Genomic DNA, 21008 nt, shown 5'->3' on the forward strand with positions numbered 1-21008 from the left:
TAAAAAGTTAATCAATGTTGATATAAAAAAATAGTAATAATTGAATGTCTTTCCCCTGTCACATTTAACCTTTACAAGTGTAATAAGAAGTTAACCCATGTATAAAATACATCCATCCATTTTCTACCGCTTGTCCCGTTCAGGGTCACGGGGGGTGCTGGAGCCTATCTCAGCGGCATTCGGGCGGAAGGCGGGGTACACCCTGGACAAGTCGCCAGGGCCAACACAGATGGACAGACAACATTCACACTCACATTCACACACTAGGGACCATTTAGTGTTGCCAATCAACCTATCCCCAGGTGCATGTCTTTGGAGGTGGGAGGAAACCAGAGTACCCGGAGGGAACCCACGCAGTCACAGGGAGAACATGCAAACTCCACATAGAAAGATCCCGAGCGCAGGATTGAACCCAGGACCTTCGTATTGTGAGGCAGACGCACTAACCCCTCTTTCACCGTGCTGCCTTGTATAAAATACATATATATATATTTATATATATATACAGTAACAGGGTAAATTACTGAAGATCTTGTCATGTTTTATTATTACACAAAACGTGTATGTTACATTAAAACAATTGTTTTAAGTTATGTCAACATGTGGAAGGTAGGCAGGCGTCTGTTACATTTTAAACTTTATTTCAATATCCTTTCTTGTTGTGCATCACTGAGGTTTGTACAGTGGCACATTTGGCCACGATATTGATGGCATCGATGTGTATTTCATGTCGACTGATGCAAGTAATGTGCACCTGTGTCGCAAACACTGGTGACGATCGTCATAATGCAGAGAGGAAATCACCATCGGTTATATTTGGTGCCGTGACCCGGTTGAGCGTGATGTCTAGGAAGGGTGAGTCTAATGGAAGCCATGTGCAAGTGACTAAACCTTACACTGGGGTTGTACGTAGTTAAAAGTTAAAGTTAAAGTACCAATGATTGTCACACACACACTAGGTGTGGTGAAATTTGTCCTCTGCATTTGACCCATCCCCTTGTTCACCCCCTGGGAGGTGAGGGGAGCAGTGGGCAGCAGCGGTGCCGCGCCCGGGAATCATTTTGGTGATTTAACCCCCAATTCCAACCCTTGATGCTGAGTGCCAAGCAGGGAGTAGGTTGCCAACTCTTCTTTGAAAAACGGAATCAGCCCATATTTAGAAACAAAAGTATGCGTTCCGTATTGAGCTGTCAAGGGACGCACTTTGTCCCATATTTTTATTAAGTACGTGGCCGACCGAGCCACGTACTTGTATTTATGTTCCGGTGTTGGTGCGCCCTGTAAAGTTAGAGGAAAAAGGTAAATAGTGATGTCACATGGCAGTTTCACTAGTCGCCAACACGCACTGAGCAGGCATCTTGTCAGTGCAGCAGATAACTGAAGTAAGTGTATAACAGTTAAAATACAAAGTGTTCTGCTGTCTACGGTTGCAACAAGCGCAATATTTATGTGAGCATGTTTGTATTGTCAGAGTGCAGTTGGTCATAGGTCGAGCACACGTCATGCAATTATTTTTCTTTTTGTGTGTGTATGTGTATGATTGTTAATATGTATAATCTATGCTGTTAAATTGATCACACAAAATGGTTGATTAGATGACTGAAATAAAAACAAAAACAAAAGGATATTACACATCCAGTTTGCACCCTTTGATAGGCAAAAGTGTATGTGGCTTAAACTATTAGTAGTGTGTCATTTATTTTACTTTTATGAGTTAAGAGTGTGTATGTGATGCTTTTATTTGATGAAAAATTAACACAATAGCATAAAGACAATAACCACACAGAGTAAATATTGTTCTCTACTAAATCCTTTCAGCAAAAATATGGCAATATCGCAAAATGATCAAGTATGACACATAGAATGGATCTGCTATTCCTGTTTGAATTAAAAAAAATCATTTCAGTAGGCCTTTAACTGAGGTCTTGCACCATGCCACTAATGACAGTAGTTCGAAGTGTGCTCTCATTTCTGCAACTTTACATATATATTTTTAAATGTATAGTACAGTACCTCAAAAGCCTCTGACTTTAAATGTTGAAAAAATACCTACATTTTTGTTTGGGATACTGCGTACAAAGACTAACTGTTAAAGTGGCAGCAGACAGCATCCTCGTAAAATATTCGTTGGATAAGTGTAAACAAAAACCCTTTTATTATATATTTCTATTTTATGTAAAAAAAAAAAAAATTAAAAGAAATACATTTTCTATAGTTAAGTTCTCATGGTCATCTTGGGTACGTGATCTTGATTCTTCAAACGATTGATTTGATTGAGGGATTTTTGGATCTTTCAAAGAGCCATACAAAATACAGGTTCGTTATAATTTTTTGGTTTTTAAGAGTTAGTTCCAAGATTTTGATCGGAAGAATTTAAAATCCCATTATTACATTCTCTATCTATCCAAAAACAATTGAATTGTGTTTTCATTTTTAAACATGCCATACGATGGTGCAGTGTCCCATCCAGGTTGTATCGACAATGAGATAACCCTTTTTTAATTGTGCCTCACTGAAAAAACTAGATCACCAATACAGAAAAAAATCAGAAATAATTATGTCTTTATGGGTAAAAAATAGGAATACAACTATAATTCAATATAGGACAAGATAAAAATGTGACTGTAAAATTGTACCATCCTGCCTGCTGAGCACACCTGAACTATTTTACAAATCCACAGCAGAACCATTACCCGCTTGCCCAGAAGAGTGAATCAAATGCTGATACATTTCCTTCTGACTCAGACTCATATTCCAGTCTAGTTAATTGGCACACATTCATGGTCAATTTGTATGTAAAAAAGCTCGCATACGAACAGCTGCAACTTCAAATCGATTCTTACAGCTCATTTAAAAGAGCCGTTCAATTTGACTCATTTGCATTTGATTGATTGATTGAAACTTATTTGTAGATTGCACAGTACATATTCCGTACAATTGACCACTAAATGGTAACACCCGAATAAGTTTCTCAACTTGTTTAAGTCGGGGTCCACGTTAATCAATTCATGGTAAAAGCCACATCTCTCAAGGACTCATGAGATCAGCCAAAATTCTCCCAAAACAGAATGGGAAGTTATAGGAAGATCCAAGAATTATAGACTTACACAAGTTGGGAAAGTTTTTTGAATGTGTCACCACTTAGCCAAAGTCTGGAAGAAGACAAATAGGAAAGAAAATTGGTTAGGATGCTCAGGAAGCACCAGGGCTCAAGTCTGCCATGAGCTGGAAACTGCCGGAGCACCTGTGTGACATTATCTGCAGTGAAGTAAAAGAGTGGTCAAATATCAAGACAGAATCATGATAAAAGATTGTATACAAGGAATAACTGAACCTTTGTCTTTTTTTTGTCTTATATGCTGCACGTGCACTGTTGCTGTATCTGGAAGAATCACATGCAGCGTAGGGTAAAAGTTCTGGAAGAGTGATTTTGTGCAGCCACAGTGATGAGTCAGGGCGCTGAGCGGCTGCCGGGAAAAGCAGCTCGACCGTGGCGGGCCAGAAAGAAGAGAGATGTTTAAAGGGAATATTTCACAAGGGCAGGATGAGAAGTATCCTGTCAAGCCCTCCTCCTCCTGGAAATGGTACAATAAACATCCCGGTGATGCTTTTACAATTTGTGCATCGCATGAGTGCTGGTTCAATGAAGACATCCAAAAAAGTATTGCGTGATTAAAAAATATTTTTTTTATTTAAACATTAGGTAGACAAACTAAGTGCAACCCTCTCAGAAAAACAAACAATTATATAAATCCCCAGCCAGCAATGAAATAACATGTTTTCATTTGTTTACAAATTATACAACACAAAGTTGAGGGCTTTTCGGTTTATCTCAAAACAAAATGTGGTAGAATGATACAAAATGATTTTTTTTATAATCTGGATAAAAACAACTTTTTTCTTGTATAAAACTGAACATAAATATTTTTTTTTTTTAAATTTAAGACTGAACATAAATTAATCTACATGAAATCCCTCCACTTTAATGTTAATCTATTACAGCAGCAAGCATGCAAATCTTAATATGGAAAACTGATTCAATATACATGTACAGTAGTTCTCAAATTCAAAATCGTCAATAGCAGCATACGGCTTTTAAAGTTAAAAGTTAAAGTACCAATGATTGTCACACACACACTAGGTGTGGCAAAATTATTCTCTGCATTTGACCCATCACCCTTGATCACCCCCTGGGAGGTGAGGGGAGCAGTGAGCAGCAGCGGTGGCCGCGCTTTTCCTAAATTAAATACAACTACTCTGAAATGTAAACTATTTATATGTATAGCACTGAAGCACAAAAACAAAAATGCAGTAACTCTTAAGATACTGCTGACAAAGCTATTACATACTCTGCACGCTGTGAACAAATCAATATTATTTAAGAAATATTTAAAAAAAATAAAGACAGGTTAAATTACACTTCTCCTGTATTTCAATATAAACATGGCTGCTAAACACTGACCAAGTGCATGTATAAATGGTGTATAATAAACGAACAGGCACTTGTGAATCATATCCAGATCGTTGGCATTCTTTACAATATCTAAATGAACATTAACTAAAATTAAAAGTAAAATCTATTGCATCACATTAGGATTTTTTTTACATCATGTACATAACACTGAGCAACATGCAAATCTCAGCTGTGGTAAACAAAAATGAGAATAAAAGGCGTAATGCATTCTGCTTTCATTGGCACATTTTGTTGAAAAGTTGAAGTGTTCGTGTAATCAAAGATGGACACCGAGAAGACTTCCAGCAGAGAAACACATCTGATTTTCAATTAAAAAAAACAAAAAACATCAAACCTGTCAGCAGCTAAGTTAAATCAAGCATTCTTAAACTCGTTGTTTCCGGTCATGCTGTTGCTTTCAGATTTGCAATGTTTCATCTGCCTTTTTCACACATTATGTCAGTGACACAAACACGTAGTTTCACAAATGTCCACTCCAAAGCACTGCAGGAAAAAAGACTTAATATTTCTTGCGTTGATGGTTATTGCAAAGAGAGCTTGGAGGAGGTTGCATTGATTGTTCCCAGTCTGCCGTTCACTTTGACCGTCTTTGTGGGCACTGCCACCTACAACACACATAAACACATCTTTTTTTTTTTTTCTACAACGGACAGAATAAACATGTGCTGATAAAGACGTGTTTATTCACAAAAGTATTCAGTAATTAAATATTTGTCAAATGTATTTAACAGGAATGCACAATATTTCTGTTTTCAAGCAGATACCTTCCTAAAGGGTAACTGCACTTTTTTTTAAATATTGCCTATCATTCACAAACTGTGTGTAAGACGAAAAGTTTTTCTTTTTTTTATGCATTTTAATTCGTAAAGTACAGCAAGTACGAATGGGTGAACACTATAGCGCCCCCAAAAAAACTCTAAAAAAGGCATCCAAAAACCGCCAACAATACTCCATTTACCGTACATCTCGTGACCTGAATTTTAACAAAGTATTATCAAAATATTTTTAGCAGTGCTGTGATCACAGAGCTAACTAGCTTATGCAGCTATATTGACATACTGAGCTGCTGCTCCCACATCGCCTCTATGCTGTTGAAAATTAAATCTACATTATAAATCATGCCTCTCGATCGTACAGTAGAAGGTTGTTGTCATAGACCGAGAAGTTGACTTTGACATCAAACTTAGAACCGCAGATGGCGAAAGACACACGATAAAAGACGCTCGCTTGAGGAACTTTTTTGTTTTTTAATCCTGAGTGAGGATTATGATTAATTCATCTTAACAGGAACGTACGAATATCTAATCAGTCAGCATCCCAGTGAGAGTAGACATTGTACAGTATGTGATTGTTTTATTACGTTAGTAAATTGTATATTTTGTTCAGCACTTACAAATATTGCTACATGATGCTTAGTGGTATACTAAAGCTTAATCTGTTTATCACCCACCTTCTAAAACTTGTAGATCATCAACCTACTCAGTGGCCTAGTGGTTAGAGTGTCCGCCCTGAGATCAGTAGGTTGTGAGTTCAAACCCCGGCCGAGTCATACCAAAGACTATAAAAATGGGACCCATTACCTCCCTGCTTGGCACTCAGCATCAAGGGTTGGAATTGGGGGTTAAATCACCAAAAATGATTCCCGGGCGCGGCACCGCTGCTGCCCACTGCTCCCCTCACCTCCCAGGGGGTAATCAAGGGGATGGGTCAAATGCAGAGGACAAATTTCACCACACCTAGTTTGTGTGTGACAATCATTGGTATTTTAACTTTAACTTATATTCAGTCTCAAAAATTAAGTTTCTGGATCATCATTTATCCGAAAGTAGTCGTCGTCGTCTCATTAGTAGTAGTGTTGTTGTTGAAGGGAAAAGCCAATGTTGTGATGCGTTTTTCAAACTAATACGCCGGCGTATGCTTTAAATGAGTAAGACATACAAATATTACACGCTATCATGAATGTGCCTGTTACTACATTACATATATACTTACGTCTGTATAAAACATGGAGGTGTTTGGATGTTTAGAGCTTTTTATAGGCGGAATAGAGAGACTCTCTTCATTGTTAGCTGACTTTTGCTAGTGTTTGTTGGAATGCATAAAAAAAAGAAAACGTATGTGCTTGTCTTACATAACGATTGTAAATGACAGGCAAAATTTTAAAAAAGTGTTAAGATCGATACAATATTTATATATATATTTTTTACATTTAGATTTAGCTGTAACTTGTCCAATCCTGGAGGTAAGAAACTGAAACCGAGGATAATTTGACAACAAATTTACCTTTAGTTTTACACTAACCAAATATGACATCACTATTATGGTAGAGCTCTAATTTGTTCACCCCAACCCACCTATGGGTAATCTTCATAGTAGCGCTTTTATTTCATCTGTTATCCATCCATCCATTTTCTACCGCTTGTCCCGTTCGGGTTATCTGAGCTATTTATTAATGTTTATTTCATCTGTTATCTGAGCTATTTATTAATGTTATCAGATTGTAATGTACATCATAATTCCTAATATTAGCCCTATATTTATACACTTAGGGCCTGATTTACTAAAGGTTTGCGTGTACTAAAACACGTGCAAAGTTGTTAGCACACGCAAAGCTAATCTACTAAACATTTTTAAAGTGGATTGTGTTTGTTAAGTGAGCAGAAAAAGGCGTGCAATCCATTCTGCGTCTCTGTCTACATTAATGTGCAAAATATATGCTGATAATCTAAACGCTCACAATACCGGGAAGAAAAGGTACAAATATAATTTAGCACACAATGTGATTTGTCAACCCTCATCACTGTTTTGCGAGCACTATTTTGTATTTTATTTAAAAAGGACGTGCAAACTGACAGTTCCACACACGGCTGTGAGAGTGCGCTTGTGCTGCCAAGACAAGGGAATCTTACCGTATTTTCCGGACCATAGGGCGCACCGGATTATAAGGCCCACTGCAGATGAATAGTCTATTTTTTTATCTTTTTTCATAGATTAGGCGCACCGGATTATAGGGCGCATTAAAGGAGTCAAACAATTTTATTTTTTTTCCAAATTGAAAACAATTCCTTGTGGTCTACATAACATGTAATGGAGGTTCTTTGGTCAAAATGTTGCATAGATTATGTTTTACAGATCATCTTCAAGCCGTTTTCTGTCAGTCGCTTCTGGATGGGCCGTTTTGTGGGTGGTCTTATTTACGTGGCTCACCTTCGGCAGCGTCTTCTCCCCATCATCTTTGTTGTAGCGATGTAGCGTGCAAGGACGGAAGTGGAAGAAGTGTCAAAAGATAGAGCTAATTGTTTTAATGACATTCAGACTTTACTTAAATCAATAACTGAGGAGCATCTCCTCATCCGGGAACAACACCACCGGAAATGTGTCCCATGAAAAACCGTCCGACCGGAACTCTCTAATAACTAAAAGTTCCTTGGGTGATTAATGTAAACTCACTACACCGGTATGTTTTAGCGCTTTCATGGCGGGTTTACTGACAGATATAAGTAAGAACTTTACACTACTTTATATAAGAAATGACAACAGCGAAGGATGAATGTCCCATAACAAGAAAATAGAGGAAAAGAAGAAGCTTATTGACTACGGTTTTGGCATCGACTACAAAGGCGGACGCGCTTAATTTTTCAGGATTTATGCAGATCTCAAATACAGATCAGCAGGTACCAGAAGGTAAGAAAAGTTTATTTTGCATAATATTGCGAAACAAAACGCCAAATATGTCTTACCTTATACACACACCATAATAATACTAATTTGTTGTAGCACATCAAGCGGTGAGGCTTCATAGCTTACAAAAGTCGTACTGAAACAGTTTGATGGATTTTTGAGGGTCGTGTGTAATGTTCTATATTTTCAATGGAACATATAAAACGGTGTTACTTGAGTCATATTGCCATCATAGTGCAGTCTACACGTATCTCTTATGTTCGACTGCCATCTACTGGTCACACTTGTCATTACACCATGTACGAAATAAAATTGCTTCGAGGTCGGTAAGGAAAACCAGAATTAATCCGTACATTAGGCGCACCGAGTTATAAGGCGCACTGTCGAGTTTTGAAAAAAGAAAAAAAAAAGGGATTTTAAGTGCGCCTTATAGTCCGGAAATCACGGTACAATGCAGCCGGAGAGTATTCACAGCGCTTCACTTTATCCACATTTTGTTATTTGTCCTCAAAATTGTACACACAATACCTCATAATGACAATGCGCTTTTTTTTTTTAGAAATTGCAAATTTATTAAAAATAAAAAAACTAGGAAATCACATCTAAGTAAGTATTCACAGCCTTTGCAACGAAACTCAAAAATGAGATCAGGTGCATCCTGTTTCAACTAATCACCCATGAGACGTTCCTACAGCTTAATTGGAGTCCACCTGTGAACAAGTCAATTGATTGGACATGATTTGTAAAGGCACACAGCTATCTATATATAAAGTTCCCACAATTGACAATGCATGGTAGAGCACAAACCAAGAATGAAGTCGAAGAAATTGTCGGTAGACCTCCGAGACAGAATTGTCTCGAGGGACAATTCCGCGAAACGGGTACAAAAAAATATCAGCTGCCTTGAAGGTCCCAATGAGCAAGTGGCCTCCATCATCTGTAAATGGAAGATGTTTGGAAACTGTCCAAAGATAGGTGTGCCAAGTTTGTGACCTCGTATTCAAACAGACTTGAGGCTGTAATTGCTGCCAAAGGTGCATCAACAAAGTATTGAGCAAAGGCTGTAAATACTTGTGATTTCTTAGGTTTTTAAATTTTTTTAAATAAATTTGCAATAACATTTAAAAACATTTTGGGGTATTGTGTGTAAAACTTTGAGGACAAAAATTAATGCATTCAATCAATTTTGGAATAAGGCTGTTACACAACAAAATGTGGAAAAAGTGAAGCGCTGTGAATGCTTTCCACTTCCAAGGCAAATTCTAATTTAAAATGGACTAACTAACTTGTTTTATTTTAGGTTTCTTTAAAAGTGATTGTTTACATTTCCTCTGCAAACGCTGGGACAGAAGGAGAAGGAGTTGTTCCTTGTGATTTGATCCATGGTAGCGTGTGAGTAAAGCACTACTTTTGACATTAGCCTTTCATGAAACTCAGTTTGTGATAAGTTTAACTGGTGCATGGTGGGAAAAGTTTAACTGGTGCATGGTGGGAAAAAATGTCTTACCCTTTTTAGATTTTCTGCAGCGGCTCCAGAACGGATGGCCTCCATCATAGCCTCCCTAGCCAAGGCGGGGTTTGTGAGGGCATTTGCACTTGGACGTGCTACAGCGGTATGCTTAGCTTGGTGCAAGAAGGGAGAAAGTGGTGGTGGAGGTGAAAGTATGGAAGGCGATGATGATGTAAAGAAGGGCGAAGAGCACGTCAAAGAAACTGTTGAGGGAGATGAGGGAACATCTTTCCTTTGTTCCTCCTTAAAAGCTGCATTTCTGCATCTTTGGAGCTCATCAGCAGCCCCAGATTTAGTCTGTAGGAAAACAAGAAGCCACACAAAACTACATGATAAATATTAATTTCAGCTGTATTTGGTCATTTTTGTTGTGTACCTTTATTATACATTTTCTCTAAGAGGGTTTTTTCATCTATAAATTTAAAAATGTCAATGTATTGGCGACTTAACCAAAGTATACGCAGCCTTCTGCCCGAATGCAGCTGGTATAAGCTCCAGCACCCCCGAAACCCCAAGAGGGACAAGCAGTAAGAAATGGACGGATGGAATTCTTTCATAGGCGTACGATACACTAGTAGTTATTCCACAATACTTCAAAGCCAAACTGGAAGTCATTCATTTTTTTAAAGGGCGCAACACATTTTTTATTCATTTTTTTAAACTTTCTTTGCTCAAAGTTCTCAACTTCAGCCCTAAAAGTAAAAAAATCTAAACTTAAAAAAAAAAAAGGTTTATTAACCATTTGAATTCCTTTAATCAAATTAAATTTTTCAATTTGTATTAATTTGCATAACATGAGTGATTTTATTAGACCTGTGACATTATCTGATCAAAAGGAGGGTCAACATTTGATAAAAACAAAATAATGACAAGTTTGTTAATTTAGTTAAGGACTGAAGTTTTAGAAATTTGAGCAAAAAAAGTAAGATAATATGAATAAATCCAAAATATTTGTAAAAAAAAACAAAAACAACAAAAAAAGATTGTTATGTCCTGTTTGGCGTTGAAGATGATCAAATGGAATGTCCTCTGAGGGTTAACATTGAAAGTAGGGATGGGCGACATGGCCTAAAATCCATATTGCGATATACAACATTGCAGACTCTTGCGATAAAATATCAAAATATTATTTGGCATACGAATAATTAAAAAACATTTCAAAACAGGTTAAAGGTCACAAAAGCTCCTCCTTCAGCTGCTGACATAAATGGTGTATTGCATCATTTCCCGTTTTCCGATGTGAATGCTCAGTGTAGTTTTGTGTAGTTGTTGTATTTTCTCTCTAGAGTCTTACTAATCTATTGCTAATTTCCTATTCATACTTGGTTACTCTGCGCTGTCACGCGGTTCCAGACAGACTTTTGAGTACTAAGTACTTATTCTTCGGTTGTTCCGCTGCTCTATATTCAAGCTAGCTTGGCAGTTAGCGTTGCTGTTAGCATGCTTGTTTGGTGTGTCGCATGTTTCGCTATTTATCATACCCCAGTGATAACGGCATTTGTAAAAAAAAAATTGTTTATGGAGGCGGGGATTAGTTTTACTTTATGGTTTATGATTATAGACTTTAACTGCAACAGTTAGCCATCACTGTTAGGTTGCTACATTGCATTGACATTGTCTTGCAGTCTGTTGCAGCTTGTCGCTCTAATTTTTACTTCAATGTGTCCACAGTAAAATGACACATTTCATGGTCGATTATGCCGACTAACACTGGCTGCTGAACGATGCTGCCATGGCAGCGGAATAGATACATTTAGTCAATGTGTCAGGCTCTGCCAGTCTGCAGCTTTTCCTCACATACATTGCATCCGAATAGTATTCACAGCGCGTAACTTTTTCTACATGTTATATTACACATACAGCCTCATTCCAATATGGAATAAGTTAAGTTTTGTCCTCAAAATTCTACAGACATTATACCCCATAATGACAATGTGAAAATATATTTTTTAAACATTTTTGCAAATTTTAATAAACCCCCCCCCAAAAAAACCACATGTACGTAAAAAAAATTCACAGATTTTGCTCAATACTTTGTTGACACATCTTTGGCAGCAATTACAACCTCAAGCCTTTTTGAATACGATGCCACAAGCTTGGCACACCAATCTTTGGGCAGTTTTGCACATTCCTCTTTGCAGCCCTTCTCAAGCTTAGGTTGGATGGGAAGCGTTGGTTTTCACCCAGGATGTCTCTGTACATTGCTGTATTCATCTTAGTCTAGTCAGGGAGGTGACCAAGAACCTGATGGTCACACTGTCAGAGTTACAGCATTCCACTGTGGAGAGAGGAGAACTTTCTAGAAGGACAACCATCTCTAAACCAATTCACTAATCAGACCTGTATGGTAGAGTGGCCAGACAGAAGCAATTTTTTTGGTAAAAAAAAAAAAGTTTGTCAAAATGCACCTGAAAGACTCTCAGACCATGAGAAACAAAACTCTCTGGTCTGATGAGACAAATATTTAACTCTTTGGTGTGAATGCCAGGCATCATGTTTGGAGGAAACCAGGCACCACTCATCACCAGGCCAATACCATCCCTACAGTGAAACATGGTGGTGGCAGCATCCTGTTGTGGGGATGTTTTTCAGCAGCAGGAACTAGGAGATTTGTCAGGTTAGAGGAAAAGATGAATGCAGCAATGCAGACACATCGTGGATGAAAACCAACACTTCCAATGCTGCAAAGAGGAATGGGCAAATAGGAATGAGCGAAACTGCCCAAAGATAGGTGTGCCAAGCTTGTGGCATCATATTCAAAAAGACTTGAAGCTGTATTTGCTGCCATAGACAAATCGACAAAGTATTGAGCAAAGTCTATGAACATGTAATTTTTAGTTTTTAATTTTGAAAATATTTGTGCATTTAAAAAGAGAATAATAATAATGAATACCTTAATAAATAAACTTGACATTGCCATTATGGAATGTTATGTAGAATGTTGAGGACAAAATGAATTTCCATTTTGGAATAATAAATCTGTAACATAACAAAATGTGGAAAAAGTGAAGCTCTGTGAATACTTTCCAGATGCATGGTACACGCAGAGTTCCCATTTTTGCCAGAGCATGGCTGATCAATTTAGCAAAAGACAGCTTGAATGGCACAGGATGTCGTGCACAAAAATAACACAAAATACAATATCCGGTTTATTTTCTAAATAAAATACTATCGTATTTTACACCTTGAGACATCCTAATGGACAGTGACAGACCTGAAATCGACTTGTCAAAGTTTCAACCCGTTCACAGTATGGATGGAGATTGATGCAGATTTTGGAGGTCCAAAATTAAAGAATCAGGTTACAAGCATAAGATTGGACAGCTATTTTGGGAAGCATTTGAATGAGTTCAATGCAGTGTGTATGGTTACGTGCCAGTTACTGCTGTGTTGTTGCTTGCTACAAATACAAAAATAATGTAGTCAGTCTGTGAGACAAAGCTAATCTTTTCCACAAGTCAAGCTCATTGGTGGGTATTGCTGTACGGCGAATGACATAAACGTTCCATGACGTAGTTGTTCAGCAGTTGTTACGCATATTGTGGTAAGTCGACTAATTGTGGCAGTACTTTTGACAGAATAGATCAAAAAACAATGTTGTTTCAAGGATAGGATCAACTTTTATTTCTCCCACAAGGAGGAAATACCGGAAATTTAAACTGCATGTGGAAGCTTTTGAAGGTTATTTGACCGAAACAGTACAATTCCTTCATTTTTTACCATGTAGGCTGTTTAGTTAGGATCTCAGCTGAGCTGGAAACGATCCTAGTTGTCTTCAGCCAAGAGTTGGGGTACACACTTAGCCAGTCAATCAAAGGACACATTTATACAATCAACCATCCTCACATTTACACTTGGACAATTTAGTATATGATTAACCAAATACTGTATGTATATATGTAAGTATTGGACTGTCACAGGAAACCAGAACCCAAAGTAAACCCATGTAAACACAGAGAAAACATGCAATCTCGACACAGAGGGGTCAGAGCTAAGATTCAAACCCAGATCCACCTGGCTGTGGGGCAGACATGCTATCCACATGTTCCATCGTGATGATTAAAGAAGTGTGGAGTTGACAGATTAATAAGTAGCCACAAAAGTACTTTACCTTCCTCAGTCTTTCAGAGCTGCTCTGGGCTCTAATAGCAGCAAGAAGAGCGGACCTAGCACTCTCATTAGAAGACGCCTCTTTGCTTCTGGCACGAGATGAGCATATCTAGTCACGTCAATACAAAAGGAAAATGTAGATCATTTATAGGCCTTCTTTCCCAAAGAACCATCAAGGACAAATGAAATATTTTTAAGTTAAGCATGTCATCTCATATCACTTAAAACATTGTGTTAATGCATTCATTATTCGACATAAAAGCTCTTGGTGCTCACCTTCTTGAGCCCATCCTTGCCACCACTTGCCTGGATAGCTTCCATTAGATTACTGTGCAGAGAGGTCTCTCGATCAACAGATCTACAGATCACTGGCTTGAACTTTTTAACTGGTCCAAATATGTTCACAGGTGGAGGTCCAAAGGTGTCGGCACCGTCCGACTTTCGACATGACAGTTCTGGTTTTGCAACATCGGCTGTTAGACACTTGGTTGGTGGTTTGGCAGTTAGTTGAAGAGGACTACTCTGTGAAGCTGTGGGGCTTTGACACCGATTACTGTTAACTTGTCTAATATTGCCATCAGTCAAGGTCATTTGTGGGGAACAGCTTGACTGAAAGTGTTTAATTTTGTCTGAGACTGGCCCGAGTGACCACAAGCTATCTTTGGCGGATTCAACAAAATCGCTTCCCTTGTCTTCTTTGACTACACTATGGCTGTCTGACACAAATTCAGGGTAGCTCTTGGACCTCACAGGACCAGGGTGGTGCATACCAGATTTATCAAACTTATTATCTATCAAAGAGATCTTAGAGGACTGTCGTGGATTCACTTGTATGGAGCGACCCAATGAACGAAAGGCAACATTGGGTTGTGTTAAAGGAGAGGACTGAGCAGGAAAAGACACAATGTTGGTTTTTGTGAAGGTCTTTGGGATGTACTTATTGATGGCAGACGCCACATATTGACTGGAGGTACGTCTGTTTGTTTTGAGGAACGGAGAAAAATCTTGAGCCTGTGGTGGCTGATTAATACTTTCGTGTGCTAAAATATCAATTTCTGCATGATGCTGTTTTGTAAAGACACTGTTTAATGATTCGTTCCTTTTATGACCAGTCTCTTTGAACAAGGTACTCTCTGCAGAATGATTTAGTCTATGTGTTTTCACAAGTTCTTTTCTTCTGTTAGTGGTCAATGTAGTCTCTGAATTAGATGTGGGAGTATTTTTAAAGTTATCCAAGCTCTCCTTTGGTTTGTCAATCACACCTTTGCTGCAAGAACCAGCACATTCTTTTCTTTCACTAGAGCTCCAAAAAGCTTTGGCTTTTCCTATGAGTGGGGCCCCATCACTGTTGGCAATCAAAGATTGTGTTGGATCAACTCGATTGTTGTGGTGACCACCCCCACCACATTCAATTGTAATGGCACTAGCAGTTATTGATGCAGATGCATTTTGCTTAGCACCTTGCAAGACAGAGGCTTTAGGAGGAACAACAGTAAATGTTTTCATACCACATCGCGAGGTGGGATTACAAGTAACTTTCCTTTGCAAAATAGAGCTGGAGTTATTTTGGTAGACACTGTGAGTCTCTACTCGTTCTGTGGACAATGATCTATGGCTGGCTGGGGATAGAACAGGACTGTCCTCAGGTAAACAATGAGGATTACTCCTAAGATTTTTGATCATATGTTTGCTTTGTTCCTGAGACTCAAAATCTGCAAATGGTCTTTGTTTATCCTCTTTCACACCTTTAGTCATCGCTTGATGTGTTTTTTTACAAATCGTGTTTTCATCTGTATGCACAATTGCTGCCTTTTCCAGTGGCGTCCTATACTGCTCCGGTTGAGATACATGCCTAGAATTTACAATGCTGCTTTTATTTGTGGAAGCTGTAAAAGCATTATTGTTTTTGTTGCGCCATTCTGCAGCACCTTCTGAACCTGTGATGAAATGGGAAAGAATAACAAACAACATAACTTATTTTAAAACAACCATATTGTATATTTATATCTATTTTGAAGCTAATGTATACAGCCAAATGGCCAGCTACTACATTGGGTATAACACTTTCTACCTTTACTGTGAGACAACTTGGGGCCAGTGGGTCTTGTTGCTATATTTTCCTCATCCACTATTTCGTCTATAGCTGTGACGGGTATATCCATGTCCACTACAGACACAGGAACCCTAGGACACTCTGCACAAACAAATTAATATTGTGTTAATATTGTGTCTAACTTTTTCATTCATTACAGCAATTATTTTTGTCTTTAAAAATGATGCAATTAACATGAAGTGTAGTCAGGTAATGTTAATAAAAATATATTTTGACAGATAGAAAACACGCACTTTAGCTATCTGAATGTACAACATGACCAGATGTGACATGGTTGTTTATTACTTACATAATACAAATAAAATGCATTATCTGTAAATATTCTGTTCAGTAAGTAAGTAGCAGGACATTATGCTGCAGCTTGTCCCCTTACCTGAAATGTCTGCCACCAAATTGGTGTGATGGAGCCATTTATATTTTTCTTCATAGGTACCATTTGTTCTGCCTGATTTACCCTGAAGTTTGTTGCGACTGTGACAACGAAAGAGAAAAAAAATAATGCATCAGTAGACATGCAAGAAGAGATGAGGACATATAGCCAGCCAACCTTCTGTGCTTTTCACAGCTGTTTGAAACCCTTTATGTAGTTCAGATTTCATTCACTTATTTCTCATCAGTTACAGACATCTCAGCCTTGATATATTTAAAACAAGACAGCTAATTCAAATAAAATGTGTCTTCAAAGAAACTTGGGATGGGACGTCACTTTAACACTTCTGAGAAAACAGTTATAGTGTTTTCTTGGAATACTACAAACAACAGTATCAGTGCCAGTGTTCATTAATTGTATTACAGTTAGATCATTCATAATGGATTCCCACCCTGGGCTTATTATCACATGCATTTCATATTGACATAAAAGGCAAGAAGAGATATGGGATAATATTCACTTTACACGTTGGCCTTTGAATAAGGACAGCGAACCAAACTCAAACACAGCAATAAAAGGTTGAACATGTCAGCTTTGGCTACACACCGAATGTAAACACGTGGTGAGAACTGTGCTTGTTATTACAGCTGGCACGCTAAAAACTGCTGATACTTATAAAAATGAACAGTAAAGGTTGAGTCTTTGGAATTATAATACTTGCATTATATTTATAAATATTGAAATTACGATTACCAATTCACATCATGTAAATTGTAATAAAAATAGTCTGATAAAATGGCTAAATAAATGTTATCTATATAGTCAAAGATAAATCTCTGTTTTTGTTCATTATTAGAATGAACATTTTATATATTTTTTAAATTACATGATACCTATTTATCACTATCCATTTTGGATGTTTTTATGATGACCAAATAAAAAACAGCCACATTCCACAAGTGGCCCACACGTCATCAATTGGACACCCCCTTGACCTCATCATACATTTGTCATCAGTAGTGTGAAACATATAAATTAAAATGACAAAATACAAAAAATATAGCATTATTTAGAGCAACGATTGTACTCATGTGAAGGTGTTGTTCATGCACAATACTTTTCTGCATTCACACATGCGCAGATGCAGGGGGTACATAAATTCCAATGCTGAGTACATCTTGCCAGTGTTTGCACTCGACGGAAAAGTGTCTCCAGACTATTTAGCACAAATACTGTTAGTCCTGCTAGTGAGACTCCAGGGAGACAATCAAAACAGCATGTTGTGCAGGCGTCCACACCTGTCGCCGTTTAATAATAGTGGTGCAGAACTAAATAACTTTTCAACCTTCATAAAATTGTCATAACTTTTGGGATATTACATGGCCTTACAACTAGTTGAATGACACCTCTGTCATGGCTTGAGGGGGTCTGTATTGATTTTACTGGCAGTTAGTGACTTTGAGGAAGGTGGCAAGAACCTTGCCACACAAAAACTACAAATGTGCCTACTTTCTTTACGGCATACGTCGCTACCTCTCCCCATTCATTAAAAAGATGGAAGTCGACGCGAACGCCTACGTGCTGCCAGAAAACTAAAAGAAAAAGTGTGATAACTGCTATCATGGCCGAAGATCCAAAACAACAAAAGAAACGAAAAATTTGGTCTGAGGAAACAAAAATGGTAAATGTGTTAAACTTGTATAGCTCTTTTCTACCTTCAAGGTACTCAAAGCGCTTTGACACTATTTCCACATTCACCCATTCACACACTGATGGCGGGAGCTGCCATGCAAGGCCCTAAGCACGCCCATCGAGAGCAAGGGTGAATAGTCTTGCTCAAGGACATAATGAACATGACTAGGATGGCGGAAGACGGGGATCGAAACAGGAACCCTCAGGTTGCTGGCATGGTTGTTGTATCAACCGAGCCACGCTGAAAGAAAAACAGAGCTTACCCGGATAAAAAGACAGCAGTATCAGCTTTCACTCACTGGCGTGAGCTCAAAGATGAGGGAATTCAGACCAATGCTGCCTTGGCTCTGTTCCTGCTAAATTAGTAAGCGACTTTTGATGCTAATGCTAGTGTTAGCTATCCACATTTACGTGGTAGCAAAAAATAGCCACCAGCGTGATAGTTCCACACCACTTTTGGTGCACAGTTCTTCAAACAACCTTCAATGACTTCTTTACCTCTCATATGAACTCCAGGTGGCACATCCTTCATCGCTGTCACTGGAAATGTCCCGGACTGGGCCAGGCAGTCTCTCTCCTTGCTCCTCTTTAGAACTTCTCTCCAAAAACAAACTTCCCTCTGGGGATGTGGGATAGGTGTCGGATGGGGAACTCACCAGGCCTGAGTCCTCACCATCAACCATTCCCTCAGAAGCAGCATAACCTTGATCTGGTAGACTGCTGCCCCTGCTACTGCTGCTTCCCAGAGACAGAGTCTCCTCCTCAGGTCTTTCATTTTCTTGGACCTTGACATCAGCTGCAGTGCTCTGCATTGAGTACAGCCAGGCTGAAGAGGACAAAGAGAGATGTCACTCTTATTGCGAGACAATCAGTTAGAATGTCTTAGCAACAACAACCTCCAACATCAACATCCAAAAATAACTTCAGGAAAAAAAATTCAGTGGAACCTCGATTCCCGAACCTCACTATTTGCGTCCGTTTCGTTTTACGAACGTTTACATCATGCCAAATATTCCTGTGTGCGGACCATTTCTCGGCGTACGAACGCTTCATTTATTCATTAATTGTGTGTCGCTGGACGCCCTGTGGGGCTGCTATTTTTATGACATCCCTTCCTGTATACGCAGGTGCAGCCATTTTGAGGAACTTTGAGGCGAGCGGCAACTTATTTTCGCAATAGTCATACCTTGCGGCGGTCATCACTGTGTCAGCCTGTCTTATAGAGATCACTTTGTGTGATCAGAAATGCTTTAAATGTGTCCAAACTTTGACAGTCTTGCTGTATAGCTTCGGGTTACTAGACAACCACTGAGCTAGCATTGTAGCTAATTAGCCTTCGGCTATCGGCACCTTTATGTCAAAGATTTTATAAGTGAAGGGGGCTTCGTTCCGCAACAAGTCTTGAATTGTGATGAGACCAAAAAAGATGCCACAGCAGACTTTTGTTACAGTGAAAGAGAAGGCACTACCTGGACACAAGCCGACAAAACTCCTAGAGTGTTCAACAATGCCACAGAAACCCCTAGACACACGCGCACGCACACAGTATATATATATAGTGTTTCTGTGTGGAGTTTGCATGTTCTCCCCGTGACTGCGTGTGCTCCCTCCTGGTACACCGGCTTCCTCCCACCTCCAAAAGACATGCACCTGGGGATAGGTTGATTGGCAACACTAAATTGGCCCTAGTGTGTGAATGTGAGTGTGAATGTTGTCTATCTGTGTTGGCCCTGCGATGAGCTGTCGAATTGTCCAGGGTGTACAGCGCCTATCGCCCGAATTCAGCTGAGATAGGCTCCAGCACCCCCCGCGACCCCAAAAGGGACAAGCAGTACAAAAAAGATGGATGGATGTCTTCAAAGTGTGCAGTTTTTTTTACTAAAATACGGACTTTTATTGAGGCTAGAACCAATTATTCATTTTTACATTGATTCTTATGGGGAACTTGGCTTCATTATATAAACTTTTCGGTTGGCGAACCACGTTGAAGAACCAATTTAGTTCATAAATCAAGGTTCAACTGTACAGGTATATAAAAAGAAAGGTATAAGACTAAAGATTAAACTGTCCCTTGAATAGAACAGGAAATGTATAGTGCATTTTGATCCACAAAGCTACAATTGATAGTTTCTGGATTGTACTGTTGGAGTTCTTGCAGTGCTGAATGCAAAGACATATTTACAACACAAGAAGACAGTTATTTGAATAGAAAGCCACCATGCAGTATCAACATCTCGACATTCGAGAGCTGGATGAGGAAAGGATAAAAAAACAGGAAGTATTTATGTTAGTTTCAACATTCATTCTAACACCACAAACACACAAACCAGAAAAACACAAGCCAAATATACAAATATAAGCTCAGAGCACAACCAAATGTGGCTTGATAAAACAACTTTAATGTGTGGGTTGAAGTAGAGTAAACAAACCCTTTTAACTAGATTTTTTTAGAGTACTGGTTTAGTTTCCTGGGAAGACTACTGATTCGTGCCCTCTCATCTCTTCAATACAGTTTGGTCAGTTTTGTGGGGTTGGGGGGGAACCTATTTAGTCTGTCACTATCACAAACTAAACTCTAAGCCAAGAAAACAAGTACTATTTGTTGGCTTTTTTGCATCCTGGCCAGCATGCACATTCTTGGAAATGAGAGCACAACCTTGATTGTAACTATTAATGACTGTGAGCTCTGTGAGTATTTGTGACTGTATATTTAGTCAGTCAGTTCATGTGGTGATGACTCACGAGGCTTTCTAGCCTCCAAAGTCATTTCCAGAAACAGCTTAGTCATGGCAGCTACCACCAAACACACATGCGCACATACAACTGCATTTGCACAAACTCTCACATATAGAGTTGGCTTGCAATCAAACATGTGATATTATCCACACTCATATCTCCACTGCAGACATCAGGCCCATGCTTCACTTCGTACCTTAATTCCAAAGCAAATAATTTACATTTTGTCATACAGGTCTGTCGCAGCCCATATACAATAATCAGTCTTAAATATTTTATTGCAATCAATTTTAGTTATTAAATACATTGTTTATATTTGTGA

General features: G+C 38.7%; 1 protein-coding gene across 9 annotated transcripts in view; it reads right to left on the bottom strand.

Moving 5' to 3' along the window:
• Positions 1-3694: 3694 nt before the first annotated feature.
• Positions 3695-21008, bottom strand: part of LOC133660189 (protein cordon-bleu-like) — a 145364-nt gene continuing 128050 nt past the window's right edge. For all 9 annotated transcript variants that reach the window (XM_062063443.1, XM_062063447.1, XM_062063445.1 and 6 more), the window contains 7 exons: positions 18449-18776; positions 16262-16359; positions 15847-15969; positions 14052-15712; positions 13777-13884; positions 9663-9962; positions 3695-5079 (listed from right to left, as the gene is read on the bottom strand). In XM_062063443.1, the coding sequence (XP_061919427.1) occupies positions 4996-5079; positions 9663-9962; positions 13777-13884; positions 14052-15712; positions 15847-15969; positions 16262-16359; positions 18449-18776 (2702 nt within the window). In that variant the 3' untranslated portion in view covers positions 3695-4995. The remainder of the gene's footprint in view (positions 5080-9662; positions 9963-13776; positions 13885-14051; positions 15713-15846; positions 15970-16261; positions 16360-18448; positions 18777-21008) is intronic.

Source organism: Entelurus aequoreus, linkage group LG11 (assembly GCF_033978785.1).
Source record: "Entelurus aequoreus isolate RoL-2023_Sb linkage group LG11, RoL_Eaeq_v1.1, whole genome shotgun sequence".
NCBI lineage: Eukaryota > Metazoa > Chordata > Actinopteri > Syngnathiformes > Syngnathidae > Entelurus > Entelurus aequoreus.